The sequence below is a fragment of the Nanorana parkeri genome, unplaced genomic scaffold, assembly GCF_000935625.1.
Source record: "Nanorana parkeri isolate BGI_ZX_2015 unplaced genomic scaffold, ASM93562v1 scaffold98, whole genome shotgun sequence".
In the NCBI taxonomy this organism is placed as follows: Eukaryota; Metazoa; Chordata; class Amphibia; order Anura; family Dicroglossidae; genus Nanorana; species Nanorana parkeri.
The window spans coordinates 1,026,260-1,046,647 of record NW_017306366.1 but is presented as its reverse complement, the minus strand read 5'-3'; the positions used below and the strand labels follow the sequence as shown (position 1 = coordinate 1,046,647).

General features: G+C 41.2%; 2 protein-coding genes across 2 annotated transcripts in view; one reads left to right on the top strand and one right to left on the bottom strand.

Annotated features, from left to right (window-relative positions):
- The window catches only part of ZWILCH (zwilch kinetochore protein), a 39,153-nt gene extending 35,533 nt beyond the window's left edge, over window positions 1–3,620 (top strand). Inside the window, exons 18-19 of the mRNA XM_018552822.1 lie at window positions 295–398; window positions 3,535–3,620. Of these exons, the coding sequence (XP_018408324.1) occupies window positions 295–386 (92 nt within the window). The 3' untranslated portion in view covers window positions 387–398; window positions 3,535–3,620. The remainder of the gene's footprint in view (window positions 1–294; window positions 399–3,534) is intronic.
- A 7-nt stretch (window positions 3,621–3,627) lies between these two features.
- Window positions 3,628–20,388, bottom strand: part of LCTL (lactase like) — a 55,299-nt gene continuing 38,538 nt past the window's right edge. Inside the window, exons 10-19 of the mRNA XM_018552821.1 lie at window positions 19,743–19,871; window positions 17,227–17,322; window positions 16,796–16,850; window positions 14,823–14,984; window positions 10,375–10,649; window positions 9,573–9,699; window positions 8,342–8,541; window positions 6,892–6,955; window positions 4,851–4,895; window positions 3,628–3,752 (exon numbers count right to left, since the gene is read on the bottom strand). Of these exons, the coding sequence (XP_018408323.1) occupies window positions 3,637–3,752; window positions 4,851–4,895; window positions 6,892–6,955; window positions 8,342–8,541; window positions 9,573–9,699; window positions 10,375–10,649; window positions 14,823–14,984; window positions 16,796–16,850; window positions 17,227–17,322; window positions 19,743–19,871 (1,269 nt within the window). The 3' untranslated portion in view covers window positions 3,628–3,636. The remainder of the gene's footprint in view (window positions 3,753–4,850; window positions 4,896–6,891; window positions 6,956–8,341; window positions 8,542–9,572; window positions 9,700–10,374; window positions 10,650–14,822; window positions 14,985–16,795; window positions 16,851–17,226; window positions 17,323–19,742; window positions 19,872–20,388) is intronic.

The window sequence follows — 20,388 nt, the reverse complement described above, 5'->3', positions numbered from 1 at the left end:
GTCTCTGGCTTCAGTATGCTGAGTCACTTCTCCGGAGCTAGCATGAAGCATAGTAGCTTGTAATGAAGTCAGCACTGCTGATTGTATACTTGTATCTCCGAAAGTAGTAAATGCTTCAGCATGGCAGCCAGGGAACTAGGAAGGAAATGTCCACAATTGGGGCCTACACATTTCTCTAAATGGTCACGTACAAATTTCTCATGATTGAATACAACTCAACATTAATGCTGATACTCTTATTATCATAAGAACATCCAGGACTTGTCCTCACAGTTGTTGTATGTGTATTTCTAGATTTACAAACTGACTTGACAATCAGTGCAGAGAATGAGGATGTTGCTTACTATCAAGTCCTGGTCAGCTGCAGTCAAGTGTGCTTCTGCTGAGATTCCACACAGGTACCCTCAGACACATTCTCCCATGCTGTACCCATATTGCTCATTAATGATTTCCTATTAGACTGTTTGTTTGTTTTTTTCAATGTATTCTTTGCATTGTTTCAACCAAGGATAATATGGTGATGTAGGAGAGCAGGCAAGCAGGGGCTATTCATTCACTTTATATCCTCTTTAGCAGGATGGATACTGTGATGATCCTTCATACATTTCAAGTATGGAATGTTACTGACACTAAAACTTATTTTAGTGCAGATCACTTCTATAAACAATGTGTGAGCAGATCCCTGTCTACAATTCAAATCGCCAGTGCTTATATGGATTTAGCTACAATACTTCAATTCCAGGGGTTATGAAGTACATGGGGGAGTGATCACCCTTTCCTTAGGGTAGAATCGGTATTCCTACTGAAATGAATTGTACCTACACAGCTTGCCTTAACCAGCTTAGCTCAAGTGATGTTTTCACATTTCAGCTATGGGCCTAGTATCCTAGGTGTATCCTAGATCCTTAGCTGGTTTAATACATTTAAAGTTGAACTCCTGGCACAACTAATTTGTGGTAAGTATTTAGATGTCTGCATAACTTTAATAAAAGTGCTCTTCTCAGGTCAGCACAGACATCACCAAGCTGCCTACACTAGTTTGTTTGGAGATTCCGTAGTGGCAGGTTTTACACGGCCTTTCTCTACTGCCCTGCTCCTCTGCACTCCAACTCTCACTCAGCCGTACTTAGTGATGCTTCTTGTTGTATGCATAGCAGGTTGCTGGGTGGAAAGAGGAAGGGGGACTGCTGTCAGTGTTTTGTAAGTGCCTGGACAGCACTGAGGAAGGCAGCAGTACAGTGATGTTCCTGCCGGCTGCTCATAGTACAGAGTGGCAGCCATGTAGAGGACTAATGAAAAGGTAAGTAGATACCAGCAACACCACTGTTCAGTACCCTGCTCAGTGCTGTCTGTTGTCTTCACTTGCAGAGATACAGCACTGTCAGTATAGCAATGCAGCTTTCCTTCACAGTACAATGCTGCAGCGATGACAGGGGCCTTCTCTGTCCTCCTGTCACTGCCCATGGCCCTGCTTACACTAGCTCTGGGTAGGCACCCTACATATACAGAAAGACCCGTAGGGTGCTTTACCAGCATATCCCAGCGGCTCTAGCTTGGGATACCTCTTTTGTAAACCCTGTGATGATGTCAGAGACAGTTTAGACGTTTCAATATTTCTACAATAAGGCAAGGTCAGGTAAAGATATATTTTATTTCATTTAATGGGGTAAGGGAGGGAGCTGTAGATATTTCTGTTGCCTGGAGTTAAGCTTTAAGCAATACGTGTAGTTCTATAAGTGAGACGTATAGTCTGTCATGGAAATTGATTAACACAATGTGCAAATATAAAACCATATATAATACACCACCAGTTTTAGATGACATCTCTATCAGTTGTGTCCCTGGACAAATGTCAGATGACGTCAGAAATGTCCCTGGACAAATTCCAAACAGTCTACAATCCAAACTGTAAAATTTCTTAAAAACATTCAGCAGCATTAACCCCACATTTTCTTGTATACGTCTATGCTGCATTCCTTTTTTCTGGCAAAATACGGAGTAAGGATGCTCTTGATGATCTTTTGCACTTGCCAACTAATGTTCTCACTATTAAGGGCTTAATGCAGCTTAGGGGGATGCCAAATGCAAGTCAGAAGGAGGTCAAATACACTTGCCGGTGAACTCTGAATGATCACAAAGGTATCTCAAATGCAGCCTAATGCACCAAAAAGCAAGCTGTAATTGCCTATTGACAGTAGTAAGGAACCTTAAAAACCTGAATTGAGTGACAGTAACCTAACGTGTTCCTAGTGGATAACAACATCCCTGTTTTCAAAATTAGCTAGTACTTTAATGTAAGTAGAAGGGATGTAAAGGAGATCCCAAAACTGGCCAGCTAAAGACCTCATATTTATTGACCACGACCAGTTTAAAGTCTGATCGCTGTCATTAACGACCATGTCTAAAAGGATAACGCCAGGTGAACATAAAAATGCGCCCTCAAGTCCAACTGCACAAAAATCATGACTGGTTTTATTCCCGGTTTTGTAATCACCTGCATATCAGAAATCAAGCTCAGAGTAGGAATACCGGTGCTATACGTTGATCACACTATTGCACTGCACTAACATATTTCAGGCACTGTAACCTGAAGGGGGAGTGCTTCACACGGGGAGAGCAGAGGCAGGACCTTACCACAGTTGTGTGAGTGAGCTGGCTGGGGATGGGGATTTAACACAGAAATCTCTGCACTTTGCACAGTGATTTAACTGACTGGACAGTACAACAGATATTTTGGGAAGCCAAAACAGTTCATATGTCGTTAATGTGCATTTATCTGTTTGGTTGGAGTTCAACTTCCCTAAAATGTAAATTCACCATTGCACATCAATAATGGAAAAAACTGACACATCAGCACTTTCATTAAGATATCATTCTGTTTCCTTCCCTCTGTATCTGGAATTACTGTACATCATGAACTCACATTTTCTTTGCGTTATTCTGTTGGGCTAAAAACAGTCTTCAATTATACTGCATCTGCATGCTGACTTTGCCACAGATGAAGTGATTGTTGTGATAGCACAGAGGGGGAATAGACTGCTGTGCTTGCTGCCACACAATATAAGTAACGGTGCCGAATAGAGACACCATACTTGCTGCACGCTTGGAGCAGTAACAACAATGATAAAAGGCAAATGTCCATTTACTGCCTCCGGTCACGGCTGATTGAATGTCACTGCTAAGCTTTGTGAGGAAATCAAGAAACAACTTACTGTCCTCAAAGCATAATTTACATAACAAATCTGTCACTTCTTCTCTTCTGCATGTGAATCGTGAACTTACTCCACCTTGTATCTGAAGAACACCCAATAAGTCCATCTAATTACCAACATGTGCATGGTGACTTCTTTTTTTTTTTTTTTTGCCGCAGGATTGTATAACATCTGAACTATGACAGCAATATACCAATCACTGTTACTTACTGGTGTTTGTAATACAAATCCTCACTAGGCAGTTTTATTTACCTCCAGTTATCTGCTATGGATGCTATGTTGTGGAGGGTAATTCTAACACTGCATTTCCTTTCTTCATCAGAGAAACAGAAGAGAAGCGAGTCACAATACTTCAGAGGGAGTCTGTGCTGGGCGGAGATGATAGTACTGTCAGGGATCTTATCCATATTCCATTGTATATGTCCTAGCTCTTTCTTCGCAGGAGAATCATCAGGAGCACAGCACTGATTAGAATGCACAGTGTACAGACTGTAGGTACCACAATCTCTGTCACCATCTCCATGTGGCTGGTCAGTGGGTCTAATGATTTGGAGAGAAACACTTGGATGAGCACAGATATATTTGTTGTTTAAAATAACATTGATAAAATTATTGATCTGCTGCCAATCGCTAAATATGTTTTTTATCTGATGAAATCCGAAAGCTGCGCAAATGTTAAGCATTAAGGCCGTGACACACTGCACGCGAAGCATCGCGGAGCGGTGGCGCACTGCCTTTGCGAGCAGTGTGTCATGTCACTTTCTTCTCGGCACCTCCGCTTGCGAGAGCTCGCAGAGCTGAGCGTGCCGAGATGAACAATTTCAACTTTAGCCAATTGGCTCGAGCTTATAAACCGGCGCGACGGGATGCGACGTCTGGCTGGTTGTTACAGACGAACCGATTGGCTGAAGGTGCAGTCAATCATCTGACTGCACTCAGCTCACACACTGCACGCGAAGCTCCGTGCCGGAGAGCTTTGCTTCGCTCTGCACGGCTTCGCGTGCAGTGTGTCACGGCCTTTAGTGTCTCCTTAACACCAAGAATGTAGCACAGGGAACATTTCTAGGCACTGGTGGAAGGTATAATCCTTGGTCCAGAGCAAATACCTCAAAACTAAAACCAAATTTAAACTTTTCCCAGTTCCTATACAAGGTGGAAAGTAGAACCAACAAGTAAGAATAAAGCATAAAAACATGTCTTTAAAAGTCTTCTTTTTTTAAGTGAACTGTGATCCTTCACCAGCCCCAAATCCTTGGTCCCGTCAGCAGGCTGCACAGAAGAACCGCAGTACTCTGTGTGAGAGCAGTGGTCTCACTACAGTGGTCTGACCCTCCTTCCACACTGTATCTCGGCTACTGCTCTCATTTCAGCAATGCTCACATTCCCCATACAGCAGCTGTGACTCTACAGGGAACAAATTGGGCTGCTGCTCACAGGGGTCCTTCTATGCAGCCTGCTGACTTATTTTTTTTTTTTTGCTGCAGTCAAATGGAAGAGGGTAAAGAATAAGTGATTGTAGCATATTTATAGCCGACTGTCTTAATCCGGGTAGAAAGCTGCAAATATGAAGCCATTTCTGTGAGATTATATATCACTACATTTATGATATGTCACTTCTTTGTGAAAAGCACATCTTACCATGAATAAGCCGCAGAATATTTGCAGCCGTATTCCTCTGTTCCTCTGATTTTTCAAGAAGAAAACAGAAAAAGGGGTAGGGAACATGAAAATCGATCAAGACGAATTCTTGCACAATCCCTGGTTGCTTGGCCCAGGTCCACAACATCACAATACTGGGTGTCACTAGATGAAGCAGTGGATCTGAACTCACTGCTCTGACCTTACACACCGCATGTTCTGTGCATCTCACAGGGGATTCTATAAACTATGATTTCACTCTGAGTGTAATGTGTGCATCACTGGTGGGGCCATTATCTAAAAATCGGAAGAAAGAGAAGAGGCTGCAGTAAATCGGGTTATCCTTTCCATTCTCCCATCCTTAGAAGAATGGAGAGGAGAATCTGCTCACCATGTATAACAAGAAGAGTACTTTCAGATTCTTTAATAAAAACCTGAGCCCACTCCTGATTTCAAGGAACAATGGGTTTAATGGCTAATCAGAACTATTACAGAACGGACATTTAATTATAATATTTACTATAAGAACAATCGTAGAAGCCCGGCCATGCACTCATAGTGATGCCTAAAACCAGAGATCTTGCTCTCAGCCTCCCCTATATGACACATTGTGTGAATTGGCTTTCTACATACTAGGAGAAACTCATCAATCACTACAAATGAAAGGCCACCATTGGCCCCTTCTAATATAAATGATCTCCCATTTGATTCTGTTTACCGTGTTAATATTTAACACGCCGAGGTTGACTGTCTTATGTCCCTCCTGTAACTTTCAGTGAAATGTCTAGGCGGTCGTAGAGTGGTCCAGCATTTTGTTTAACAAACACAAACTAAGGGCAACCGAATTGACTTTATACCCGGTTTGCCCTTCCAAATGGATCATATGACATCAGGTGTTGATTAGGGTAAATTTTTGGGAGCTTTAAGCAAACTCATATATTTTTAGGTGTTCTTTTGTTGAGATATGTTTTACTGGACTGTTCCTGACATAACTTATGATTATATATGCATTTCAACGTTCCTGTCCTGTATCCTTTCTGTTTGTAGGTTGTCGTATTGTTTCTTCGTGTTTTTTCTTTAACATTTTCACTTCACCGTGGTTTTTTTTGCATTTATTTAACTTGTGTTAAGCACACATTATAACATTGGTTAATAAAGACATTGAACTGGTCTCCAGCCTACCAATGGTAATCATTTCATAATGAAAAAATAGGGCAATTATATATAAAGCATATAAAAGGCTAGCATGCTTACAGACGCTACTTTAGTATGCATGACCAAATCTCCATTGTTTGTGACTGCCTTGGGACGGCTCCACTCCTATGCTTTGTGGTAACATTACTGCAACGCATGGTAGCACACCAAGCCGGTATTAGTGTGTTGTGGTGCCATTCATTTTGAATAACACCTGAACATGCAAAGGGAATTTAGTTCACCACAACACACAGGAACGCACCACTGTGCGTTGTGCACTGCATCAGGAAGCGCAGGTGTGTTTTTTGGTTCGTTTTAGGGCACTGTCAGCCAATTCAACTGATGGGCTGCCCCAATGCAACACACTCTAAACTGCAAAGGTCTGAATGTGGCCTTTCTGTTATCACTCAGCAGTTGTGTTCATGCCAGCCTGAACATGCAAATAATTGCACTGATAGGGCAATCACATACTGTATATTATTATACAGGATTTATACAGCGCCAACAGTTTGCATTTTTACAATATAAGGAAGACATTACAGTTACAATACAATATGGTAAGGAGAGCCCTGTCATGTAATGAGTCTATCTCATATATTAGTTTCACCTTATAAGTTGCATTAGTGAAATAAATGAACTTTTGCACGATATTCTAATTATTCGAGTTTCCCCTGTATAGTGTATATAAGGTTCAGTGTTTGTACCATGCATTTGGGGCTGCCTAAACATTTCCCATGTTCTGTTTCTAGGTATAACCTATATGTTGCATACAGCCATGTACGGGGCTTTTGTTGCAGACTGATCTGTTTTGCAAACAGATAGACACACACACATCGTATGTCCTTACCTGCAGCCAGGAGTTGGTTTGTAGTGGAGCAGGTCTCTGTTGCTATACGGTGCCAGTTTTCCACCTGATCAAATCAAGCTTTAATAAGTTGTTTGCAGGATATGTACAGGCCGCTTCCACTCCAAGTTACTCTTTCAAAATGTGTTTTAAAAGCATTTCCAGCAGCGGAAATCTCTATTCTGAATCTGAAACTTACTAACGAATGAACAAAATGTGCCACAACAGGAAGTGAGAGCAAATCACTGGTAGCCAGTAAGGTTACCAGAACTGGTGTCCTCATTGGAAGATTTCTCATCTATTCCTGTTCTGTACTACCCACTTTCAGTGATAACGGTCACCATGACCAATGGAGGGGTTGAAAGTCCATAACGGACACAAACAATAGTGAAAACCTGACAAGTTCTATTCTTTCTCCAATCTATCCAAACGTAATGTCACTGACTGCATACAGTACATGTTCTAAGTTAGTGTCTAATGAAGTGGTGAAGCAAGGATAATTATGACAACCAGCGAGCTTTCACTTTCAAACACAGGTCAGCTATATCTGTGACCATATCAAATAATTGGCTTTCATTAAAGGGAATAGTACTCGAACAACCAGAAAGAATCTGGACAGGATCCATTTAATGAAAGCTGATTGTTGAATCATTTGTAATCACTGAGGATGATGCAGACAGGCACAGCTACTATGTATCTGCTATGCAGAAGAGTATACACATGTAGAGAAAACATGGCTGCCTGTGTACATGTAACAATGAGTTTTACAGAAGAAATATGTATAAATGTACATTACACTGATAACTATTATATCTGTACCCCAATAAATATAAGATTAAAATCATTTTCCTATCTCACATGTGTTTATAAATGGTAACATTTATTTTTAAACTTGCATAGAAATACATCCTGTTATCTAGTGTTCTATGCTGTCAGTAAGAATACAAATGTCTCCATAGGACCTCTGTTGTCTGATGACTTTGGTGTTAGTAGAACTATAGAACACCCAGCTTAGAAGAAAAGACTGTTGAGCAGGTTGGAAATCTTCAGCTAAAAGACTATGGTCACCCACCCAGGGACAATTCACATACAAATGCATGCTCTGACGATACAAATAAGATGTATATTTCAATGTTGGAGGTGGCGGGTCAGACTAAATAAAATCATAATCCCAGGATCTTAGTTGGTTATATACCCAAATTTATTTCTAGCTTTACTTTAGCTGCGAGCATCTTATAGATGCAACCTCCCTCTCCAGAATCGCTGGCCACTCATCTGTTGGGTGACTATGGACGAAAATGGCTGAGGTTTTGCTTCCTTAGTCATCTCTTCGATGGAGACTGCTTGATAGACATTAGTACAAATCTTTAGATTTCTCTGAGGTGCCTGTCCACCGGTGTTTTGGGGTTTTTTGCAGATGCTGGAGAAAAGTTCAGTTAAAGCTTTCTCTTACCTCTCGGAAATTAGGGAAGCCGTTGGCTCTCACAATCTTTTTGTAGAACTGAACAGAAGCTTTAGGATAACGAGGCTTGTTCTTGCTTTTGAATTCCACAAAGTAAAGTCCAAATCTTTCTGAAAAACCTTCATCCCATTCAAATTTATCCATCAGAGACCAGGCTGTGTATCCCTGGACATGAACCCCATCCTTTATAGCTGCCAGAGTGGGAGAAACGTTAGTCAATCTCAAATACTACAGTGGAGCACCTTGCTTTGGTTTCATAATCCCTGCTTACTATAGTAGCCCGTGCGGGCGATCGCATTGAAGGGAATGGCACAGTAGCCACGCCCCCTCCAGCCCAGCAAAAAAGTGAGCCGGCCGCAATGCGAGGCAGCGCGTTTCGGCCAGAATCAGACCGGAACGCACTGCTTATGGTGTGAACTAACCCTAAAGCTGGCCATACACCTATAAATTATCTGCAGATTTTCTGTGGTCAGATAGAAAAAGTACAACAGATTCCCACATCTACGCTAAGCTGTGTGGATGGAGGAATCTCCCACTGGGCCCAGCTTCAGTATTTTGCTAGTCGCCCTACTGGCTGTCAAAATACCTGAACAATCTGATTGGATGCAGGCATTGTTCAGGTGTTTTGAGAGCCAGCGGGGCTGACAAGCAAGATACTGGAGCTTGGCCCAGTGGGACATTCCTCTACCCACACAGTTAAGCGTGGGTGGAGGAATCTGTTGCACCTTTTCCATCTGACCACAGAAAATCTGCAGATAATCTATAGGTGTATGGACCAGCTTTGTGGGTTGATTTACTAAAGGCAAATAGGCTGTTCACTTTGCAGGGGAATTTGCACTTCGCAGGGGAAGTTTGCCCTTAGTTTAGTGAATAAAGCGAAGCTCTGCTGACTTCCGACACCCATTCATGTGCGAGAATAAAAAGGTTCCCCCCCCCCTTTACACATGATTGGATAATCTTTACAAAGTGAAGTTTTACCACATTCTTTAAGCTAAGGGAAACTTCCCCTGCAAAGTGCAAATTCCCTTTCAAAGTGAGCAGCCTATTCACCTATCATAAATCAACCCCTTAATCTCCTAAATCAGAAATCCAGAAAAACTGCCTTTTACTTAAAGATAGTTTCATTTGTAACTACTTGATGGTTATTGGTGCAGTTTGCAAATAAAGAACAGATGTAAGATCTTAGGAAATGAGTTGTAGTTTCCCAACATGCACCACTCACCGTTTAACATCTCATTGATATATCCTTTGAGGTATTGTATCCTCCATTCATCACACAGCTGGGCACAATGCATCTTCTCTGACACCCCGTTCTCTGTCACCAGCACCATTGGATTTCCATACTGGGTCTAACAAAAGCATATGTATTAGATCAGAATGGAGGAACTTAATAAAGTCAAATACAAATCTGTAAATATCACCTTTGCCAATGAATCGTGGGGCTCATCAACGTCAATGTTATAAACTAAAAACCAATCCCCCCATAGATCGGAACTGTGAGTAAATGGAGTCCGTGTTTAGTGAGTTTTTATCTCCAGGAATTTACATTTACAAAATTGTAATTTTGTGATCTACGCCAACAAATGATCAGTCAGCTCGCCCTCAAGAAAGTTTTTGTGACGAGTAAAGACGCCCCCTCTGTTCAGCTCTAATCAATGACACTTCCTTAAGCAAGTCCTGACAGTCCACCCAAGTAGCTTGGCAGTCAGAATTTAACTACATTTCTGTCTCTAAAACTGTCCGCATGAACTCTTCTGGTTCCTGGAATTAATTTTAATATGAGTTATCTCTTTAATCAATAAACCACATAAGTAAGCTTTACACGTGCCACAGATAGTATACAAAGGAGCAGAATCCCTGTTCAGAGCGATAAATTCTGTCAATAGGGCAGGAATAAGGTTGTGGTGTAGAAATAGTTTTAACCAGAATGCATTCAACCTCCAACCAGACGTAGGGGGCAAGTTACCTAGATATATGCATACCAATACAGGACAGTGATCAAAAGGACTTCTAGGAAAGATTACCTTTACAAAATTTAGAAGCCTCCGGAAACCCCACGGGACAGAGTAAAGCCATTTTGACTCCGGCTCAGGCCATTTGGGGTCAACCAGCTCTATCAGGTCTCTGTCAGTGAAGTAGCTGGGCCCCTGAGTAGATGGGAAGTTCCTGGTTGTGATATATCTTGTGGTGAAGTGGCCAACCCCAAGAAAGTCACTTGTGCCTTTAATGAAGCCTTTCTCTTGAGAGCTGAAGGTTGGGAGTCTGGAGATTCCTAAACCCTGTTGAGCACTCTTTTGACCTTCGAGCAGAAGACAATTTAAACATTACTTGACGACTGAGACAAAAGAATGCACATGTGCACAATATTTCTGAAGAACTTTTTGAAATGCTCCAAGACTGTAGACTAGGGTTACAATATCATTTTTTTGAGGAAAATTATACAAGCCTATGATGATCAATGATTGTAATTCATTCTGCTGAACCAAAAGATGACTACAGCCAGACTAGTAGTATATTTTGTACCACTGAACCCCAGAAAAAGCGGCAGATTTAGGGCACAATTCTCTCTTGTGTCAACAATCTAATCCTATTACCTATTTCTTTATTCATATACTACATTTGGTCATCTCTGATATATAAATGAGTATTAAACTATTACTACTAACATCTAAAGTCTACAGTACTTGTGTTATCCTTGAAAGATCATATGGTAATGTTTTCTTTTGAGTCCTTTAGGATGAAACACTAATTGGTATAACCCTGCCATTCTTTTATTGCAATAATTTTAATCCTTAGGAAAAAAATATGTATATATATATATATATGTATATATATATAAATACCGTGTTTCCCCAAAAATAAGACACTGTCTTATATATTTTTTGGCTCAAAAAACACACTAGGTCTTATTTTCGGGGAAACAGGGTATATGTATATGAATGAATAAAACCTTGCCAAGTTCTAAGGCCATTGTCACTGACTGCGAATATATCAGCAATTGCCACAGGTGTCATATCCCACTTTATACTTATTTTGGGATGCTACAGGCAAAATATCCTAATTTAATTATGTTTCTAAATGCAGGCCAACCTGACATATTCATTGGGAACTGCTGGAATTCTATAGAGATGTGGTATTTCTTCAATCTAATAACTATTAATAATTACACTATGGCCCAATCCTAGCTATAGAGTATACTATCTCACGCATTTATTAAGTTCAGGTCTCAGACTTGAACACTCCCTATTGGACCAGAGCAATTTTCACATTTTGCTATGGTCCTATTGATTCCTCACTAAACTTGTCATTACCTAACTATTCATCCCAGTACCATTTTAAAATGACAACCAGTCTTACTGGTTCTGGCAGGCCCATGCCGGCATGTTGGCTGTGACAGTCAGGGTCCAGCACTAAACCCAGGAGATAGAACGATCAACTCCTTTGCTTCCAATTCTTCCATGAAAGATCACTGCACTTCCTGTGAATAGGAGCTCTGTCTAGCGTCTCCCAGCAGCAATTGACAGATCATGGTCCATCTTTGTTAAGGGACCTTTCAAACATTAGAAAAAATAAACTTCTGTTTGGACATACACTTCTGTTTGAGACATACTCCTCCATTGAGTGCCTCTACTTCTTTCTATTTATCTACTGATGTTACTTTGCTGCAGTGCACCCAGGCAGATACTTCCTGGACAGTGTGCACTGACTGCCAATGGAGTATCTTATATACTGTATATATATATATTATCGGTATGTCGTATCAGTCCAGTAGAACAAAGTAAAACAAAAACAGAGTGTTGCAGTATGCAATGAAACCTTTCTTTTTGGACTAACATAATATTCAAAAGACAAACTTTGGAGAGTTGACCTCTCTTCTTCAGGTCTGAAGCAATACTATTCAACATGACAGAGTATTGCTTCAGACCTGAAGAAGAGAGGTCAACTCTCCAAAGCTTGTCTTTTGAATATTATGTTAGTCCAATAAGAAAGGTTTCATTGCATACTGCAATACTCTAATTCTGTTTTTTTTACATCCTATGTATATATAATTTGCCCCATTTAGGCTGGGTTCACACCTAGGCGTATTACGCATGCACGTCTGTCGCGCGACCGTCACGTGGTTTTTTTACCGCGATTCGCGGTAAAAAAATCGCGCGACCGCCGCGCGATTCTGAAGGCTACTTGGCTGTATCCCAATGGAAAACGCCCTCCAAAACGGCCCAAAGAAGTACATGTACTTGTTTGGGCGTCAGACGTTTTGTAGGGCGTTCAGACGGGCGGAAATACGGAAAGGTGTGAACCATACCCATAGAAAACAATGGGATTTTCATGGTTGTACGTTTTGTAGAGCGTTCATAGAGCGTTGAACGCCCGACAAAACGGAAAGGTGTGAACGGGGCCTAAAAATGACATTAGAATTATGATACTGGCACAAACCACTGCAGTGATTTACAAATGAAATACATGTTTTTTTCAATTCCTATTTAGGACTGATTAGGGTAAATTAGGGTTAAAAGAGAACTAGGGGGTAACTTTTTTTTTTCACCCGTAGTTCTCTTTAGGGTCATGGGAGGGCATATATTAACGTCCTCCCGTGAGCCAAAACTCATTATATAGCAAGCTATAGCCGGCCAGGACAGATCACCGCAGCCGGGACGGATCCTGACAGTACTGTCGAGCTCCACCCTGCTGGCTGATTTACAGCGGGCTCTGCCTATCTAGAGGCAGAGCCAGCTGTGCCCGCCCCCTCCCCCATCCGTTTCTCCAGTCAGCGCTGGAGGATCAGAGAGGGGAAGGGGGAATCCCTGCGGGGAGTGGTGACTGACAGTAACCACTCACTGCAGGGAGACTAGCTGTGGGAAGTGAGCGAATCGGCTGCAAGTTTCTGCTCACTTCCTGATCGATAGAGCCGACCTGTGACAGCTTCTTTGTCACAGGTCGGCTCTAACTATGAAGATGAGTGGAAATCACTTACCTTATAGTTCTCCTTTTAATAAGGGTTTAAATAAGAACACAATTTATAAACTACTTTTTTATTTGAACTTGTCAGATTACTTTAACTAACATCATATCAGATGGATGTTTAGGCCTTTGATATGCAGATGAATAAAACAGAGTAGATGCAAAAGAAGCACTGTTACTTTGTGACTCTCTAGTGAATGAACAGAGTTTATCAACACTGTGCCAGGCGATACATTTTATTGACAGCAGCAGCTTTAAGGTCTTGTTTACACCATATACAGTGAGTTCCAGCACGGTTAGCTGCTAGAACGCACTGAATCGCATAGTATACATCCTGCGTTCTGGGGCGGGAGGGGGCGGTGCGGTGCATTGAAGTCAATGGCACCACAGCCGCGACCCCCCGGTGCACCAGAATGCGTGGCACAGCAGTGCCCGCGTTACTGTCCAGTGCAACTGGAAAAAATGCTGCATGAACTATTGGACCGCACTGGACCGGAACACAGACATTGTGCCTGTGTCCTGGTGTGGATGATCACACTGCGAGTGGGGGTGTGTGGCTGCGGTGCTATTGACTTCAATGCACTGCCACGCCCCAGAACGCAGGGGGGGTTTACTATGTGATATAGTGCGTTTCAGCAGCTAGCAGCGCTGGAATGCACTGTATATGATGTGAACAAGCCCTCACAACTGCTGTATTTACACAGCGATAGTGATGAGCAAACTGAACTAAGTGTGCTTCACCGGACGTTTGCTGAACATTCCACAAACCCTGAACATAGCGCCTGAACCCCACTCGAAGTCTATGGGAACCAAATCTTGTCATTTTTTCTGCCCTTTCTTTCCCAATTTGAAGCTTTTGTTTAAAAAAAAAAGGCCATAGGTATCATGGAGTTGCCATGGAGGACATGTACCAATACAAACAAACAAATAATGTAAAAAAACACCATTCAGCTGAGAGCTGGTCTTTTAATATGGCCTAAAGGGCGACATTAGAAATACACAATTTCTTTTACTAACATGCTTGGGGGATGCCTCAAACCTGCATGTCAAGTGGTGCACCTGTATGATATAAATCTGCGAAAGTGACATTCAGAGAAAAAAAAAAAAAACTATTGCCACTAGCTTACATTTCTCGGACGCTTTTGTTTTGTTTGTAAAAAAAAGGCACAGGTCTCCCTACATACAAAACCCTTATCCTTAACAAGAAACTAGTATGGATTTGCAGTGGGGCCACAGACAAAACAAATTGTGTGGCCCCCCCCCCCACCGCCAAAATCTATACCAGAACAGTGAGCAGCACAGTAGTGACATCACCAAATCTCATGCGGTTGTAGGCACCGGAATGCCTTGGAACCCTCATATACCAGGAAGTGCAGAGTTCTAGACACAAGGAACATTTAGTACATAGTACTGCTTGGACACAGCAAACATTTCTAGCTGTTCCCTATAAGATGACAAATGTTCAATTCATGACTTTAGATCCATTTCACGTATGAATGCTCGCACTTGCCTATATATTCTTTCATGATCTGTGGGTAGTCTCCATTGTAAAGAGGGTTAGCAAACCATCCAAAATTAAACTGAACAAATCTCTCTGCAGCTTCAATATCCTTCTGACTGGAGATGTCCACAGGTTCCCCCCACTCTGTAGTCAGGGAGATTCCAACCATTCCTAAGGAAAAGAGACAAAGTCACACACACATTGCACTCCTTAACAATAGAGCAAAGCAAGAAACTACATTTGTATTCAATTATTTCATTTAATATTTGCAACAGGAACACTGACACAAATCATTTTTAAATGTGTGTATAGCCAAAACTTTTCTTTTTGGACACACTAGGAAAGGTTTAAAGAAGAACTCCAGGGAAATATATTAACCCTCGCAGTGGGACTAGCCCTGTACTGCAAGGGTTAACTGCTCATTATCTTCTAGGGACTAAAATAAAAAAGTTATAATCAACCCTGGAGGCGGCTGGCTGTCACAGTGCTCCCTCCAGCCTCTCTCCTACGCTACAGCAATGGTATGTCCCTCCAAGTCCTCACACCCTCTACACAAAGTATAGAACATGATGACCCGAGGATCCTTAGACCGCTGCAGCAGAGGAGGAGAGAGGCCCCAGCGACCTGTCCAAGGATCAGGTGAGTATAACTATTTTCAGCCATATACCAAAACGAGCAGTTATACCTTGCAGTGCGGGGGTAGCACCACTGCAAGGGTTAATTATATTTTTCCCGGAGTTCTGGTTTAACATCAGTTTTTTTTGTTGTTGTTTGTGTCCCATTGAGGATATTTCTAGACATGTGCATTCGGAGGAACCTGCAAATCAATGAAAATCAGTTGATTCGGCAGTTCGTCCAAATCCGAAATAACAAATGTAATATATGCCCGAATATACTAAAACGATATTTGGGCATACATAAATTCGTTTTCAGAACACGCCGGTGGCCATATTGGCCGCCGGCGTGTTCTGCACATGCCCGCCTCCATCTTGGAGGCGGAGCGTGTGACGGCACACGCTGATCAGCCACCGGTGTTCTGTCGAGGATGCCGACCCAGTCGAATTTGCCGACCTGACCATCTGCACTTGTGCACACACCAGAATGAACGAGAAAACAGCCATTTATTTACAAAGTATTTCTTTCTAATTGTTAATTGTGACCGTTCATAATATGCCATCCATGGCTGTCAATGATGGATGGCATTTTATGCACATTCACAATTAACATTGTAAGCAATCACATAATAAAGTGCTAAATCATAATATAATCTGTCTTATTTTACCTAGAATAATCCATAGGTGGTATTGTAGAATTTCCTTACGAAATAAATAAGACTTTAGAATCAAGATCTGTCTCATGATGGATGAATATGTAACTTGCAATTAGCCAGTGACCTGACGTGTGTATACAATGATCAGAAAGGTAAATTGTTGTTGTTCCTCGAAAGTCTTTACTATAGCAGCCTTTTCCCAACTAGGGTTCCTCCTGAGGTTGCTGGGGGTGTCTTGTACAGAGAGCAGTGGTGAATTGATCTCCCATGTACAATGACCAGAAACAGGAGATTTTCCACTGACTACCAATGTAAGGAGCAATTTCTACAATGGCCACTCATGTCAGAGGACCCCACAATTTTTGTGCCATCTTCTTTTCAGTGTACTATCATTCATTTCATTTCAAGAATACAACTTAAAATGGGTGCTAAATACTTTAGGTGCATGATGTTCTTTATTCTCTTTTTTAGAAGGGGTTTCCCAAGACCTGGAAATTATTTCAAGGGTAAGCTAAGGAAGGCTGCTTCATTCATCAATATCAGTTTATGAATACATTATGTTTTTTTATTCCAGGTTTACATTTGTGAAATCAGTTCTTAGTAGACAAACTGAAACCTATAACAGTTACCAACTGTTTCAATGTGACAACCCTTGTGTAAATGTGAACATGTAACTATGATGACGTATTTACTAAGGACATTGAGAACATACCTTTCTGCTTGCTGCGCCAGTATTTGTTATAGCTGTGCCACGTTCTGGCATGTGCCTGCAACATATAGAACACCATGTATTGTTGGCTGCTGTGTAAAAACCGGTTAGTAGACTGAGGTGTATTTTTTGTTATCAGGTATTTGTGGACAGGTTATAAACAGGAGGGAGGCACAGATCAAAAAAGGCATTTTCTTCCTATACAAAAAGTTCCAGATACAAGAAGCAATTGCCATGCATACAATACAAGAGAGGGAATTAGGAACGAGGATGAGGGGAGCAGAAGGTGAAAAAATGAGGGTGCAACATCCCAGGAATACAAACGTACTGTAGGTTCAACTCCCATTGTGCCATAAGAGGCGGAGGTGTACATTTAATAAAAGTGAACCAACTACAATCTACAATGTATTTCTGTGTTTGTGTGTATTACTCACCTTGATGAGGTGGTGTGCAGCCTTGTATGACCCAGTCCCTCTTAGCTTTAGGCCTGGTGCATGTTCTCCGGTCTCATAGCCTTCAACTGCCACAGACTGTTCAAGGAAAAAAGGTGGTCATTTTTTTCTCAAAAGCATGGTTGTTACTGAGAAACATAGAAGAGTGACCTCAGCAAAAGACCAAGTGATCCATCAAGTCTTCTGCTCTTTGATCTTTTTTAAACTTTTTGTTTGCGCATAGATCTATGTTTGTCCCAAGCATGTGCACAACCACTCTTATAGTAGGGTCAGTTTTAAACTTTCCTCCAGCTAGCTTGAGGTTTTGTTCCCGTGTTCTTGATCTTAACTTCATATTGAAAATACTGCTCTGCCTGAACTGTACTCACAGCCCTAGAAAAGGAATATTACCCATATCTATAAAATAACAACAAGCACACCTTTAGAAGTGTTTAGTAATAACAATCTACATACACATACTTCTAGATAATTGCCGGCTTTGTATTCTTTGCATTCCTTATTTCTCTTTCCCAGTCTTCTGACAATGGCCATATTTACTAGGGGCAGATTACTAACTCTGCCTTTACTCCCTGGATCTTTGGCACATGTGACTAGGACATGTGACCATGCACATCCGCTTAGGGGAGGAAAATGCCTTTCCCTGAGAGCTCATGAGAATACAGATGAGATTTCCCAGCAATGCATGCTGATGTAACCTTCCCAGGATGCAACGCTTTGAGCACCATTACATCATTTGTGCCAAAGTGGACCAGGAAGTGGATGAACTCTATTTGCAAGTAAATGAAAAACAAGTTTGTTTAACTAATGAATGTAAGATGATTTTATATCAGGATGCAGAGCTGTATGCTGATGTGATTTTTAGTAAAAGGGGGTAAAGGTCCGCTTTAATGCATTTACAGGTTTCAGTCATGCCCCCGCCTTTAGAATACTGTGTCCGGTTTTGGAGAGCTCACTTACAATAAGCTTTTGATCAAATAAAACAGCATGGGTTGCATTATGGTGAATTCTTCATTAGGAGCCTAGATTAAAATGCGATCCTGTTAATAACAATATGCCAATTGAACAGGATCTGGCTTGCCTATATACTGACACAGCTAGCTGTGCATAAGGTAGTGGTGCTCATTTTCTATCCTAAAGGTGCCTTCAAATAAGTAAAGGCAATGTTTTTTCAGTTTTTGATTGAGCAGGGAAGGGTAAGACTCCTTGTCAGGTTTTTATCCGTGTATGTGTCCTTGCTGGGGATATTCATGCTTTTATTTTTCTTATGGACCCTTGCCACCATGACAGAAAAAAAGGAAAATCCATAGATTTTGATTTGTCTATATAACAAGCGGTCCTCTCTTTTCATGTTGCATCTTCAAGACAGAAGTTAAGGGAAACCTCCCCAGTGGGAAACAGGCAGGAAAAAAATATGGGGTTTTAACTAGGGATGCACCGATACCAAGTACCGTACTCAGTACGAGTACATGCACAGATACTTTTCCAGCTCCAAGACTAGACTAGAGAAAAATTCAAAAGTTAGGAGGCAGCTGTCATTTGTAAGGATCATACGGAGCTCCCGGGATTTGTACATCTCTGTTTTAATGTATGATTTTGGTTTTATAAATATGATGCACCGATACCAGTTTTCCAAGTACAAGTACTGATACATTTTTGTTTATTATCATGTGACAGTTTTTTTAAAACAATATCGACTAATGATTTCAGTACAGTGGTGGAGTGCCAGAGCCAGGTCCCAGCTGCAACTGCGCAGGCCTGGTAGTTCTCATGAAAATGCCAAGTATCGGCACTGGTATTTGAAAAGTATCGGTGCATCCCTAGTTTTAACCATTCCCTTCTCTATCCTAAAACAATAAATAAAACGTTTTGGCATTACAAACACTTTAACCATTTCTTTGGGTATGGTATGTTGATTCTTACATTATCACTTAGTGAGTCAGTGACCTAGTATTAGCATACCAGGAGTAGTAGGATTAAGGATTTGTCACTGCTGATGACTTTGTGTCAAACAGTGTAAACAGGTTTCAATCAAAGAAGCAAACAGAGAGTCCGTAAATTATGAAAAGGGACCAAGAACTCCACTTGGTGGCTCAGATGCAGAAAACAAAATATTGAGATCTTATATTTACTTTTAGAAGAAAAAAAAACAAACAATTTTTACATTTGTATTTTTTAAATCCCTGCAATAATTAATGAATTGGGTACAAAAACACAATACATGCCCATTAAGTAGGATTGATTGTGAGGGTCACATCTGCCATGTGTCATTGACTATGAAAAAGGTGCACTAGCCAAGCTAACAGCTAGATTCAAGGCTAAAGATTATTTTCCCCCTATTTTAACAGAAAATGTTAATGAGCAAAACATGTTGGGCAACTAGCACTTTCTTGCATCACTTTTAGTACCTTTTACTACATCACAATTATGTTTTTTTCCTTACCTCCAAATGACAAGTGTGTCTTATCTGCAGCCAGCCATGTAGTGTAACTCTTACTCACCCAAGGGTTGCTGAATGTGATCCAGTATTTCACTCGATCACCAAATTTCTCAAAGCACAGGTTGGCATAATCATTAAAGTAGGTGACCATACTGATGTTCTGCCAGCCGCTGAATTTCTCCTGCAGGGTCTGCAGAAGTCATACAGATATAAATAGGTTACCCATACAGCATTGATGGAAGAAAATAGCACAAGTCTAGAGAGAACCTTCTACACAAGTCTTGCACATAAGCAAAATAGCAACATTTAAAAACAAGATGTATGCTGAAAAGTCACATCTTGTTTATGCGTTGTTTTGTCTCACTTAACGTTTGTGATATACATTACCCCTGTTGATTACAGATTATATAAATGAGAAAGCTCAACCTACTTTATGTATTTTCCATGTGAGAACAACCCCTATGTCCTGGAGGCTATGGCACATATCATAGAGCAGTACCAAGTAAAGCCAAACCATCAGTGAAAGAGGCTGCTTAGCACACATCTAGTTCTGTGGCATATTGCAATAAGTCCCCCGCTACTGCGCTGCTGAACTTAACAAAGCTGCAAGAAAACAGAAGAGTGAAGCTTCTTGCATTGAAATCAGACCGACCCTCAGTGACCTATTAATGTGCACAGAGTTACAATGGAAAAGGAATAATATTTCC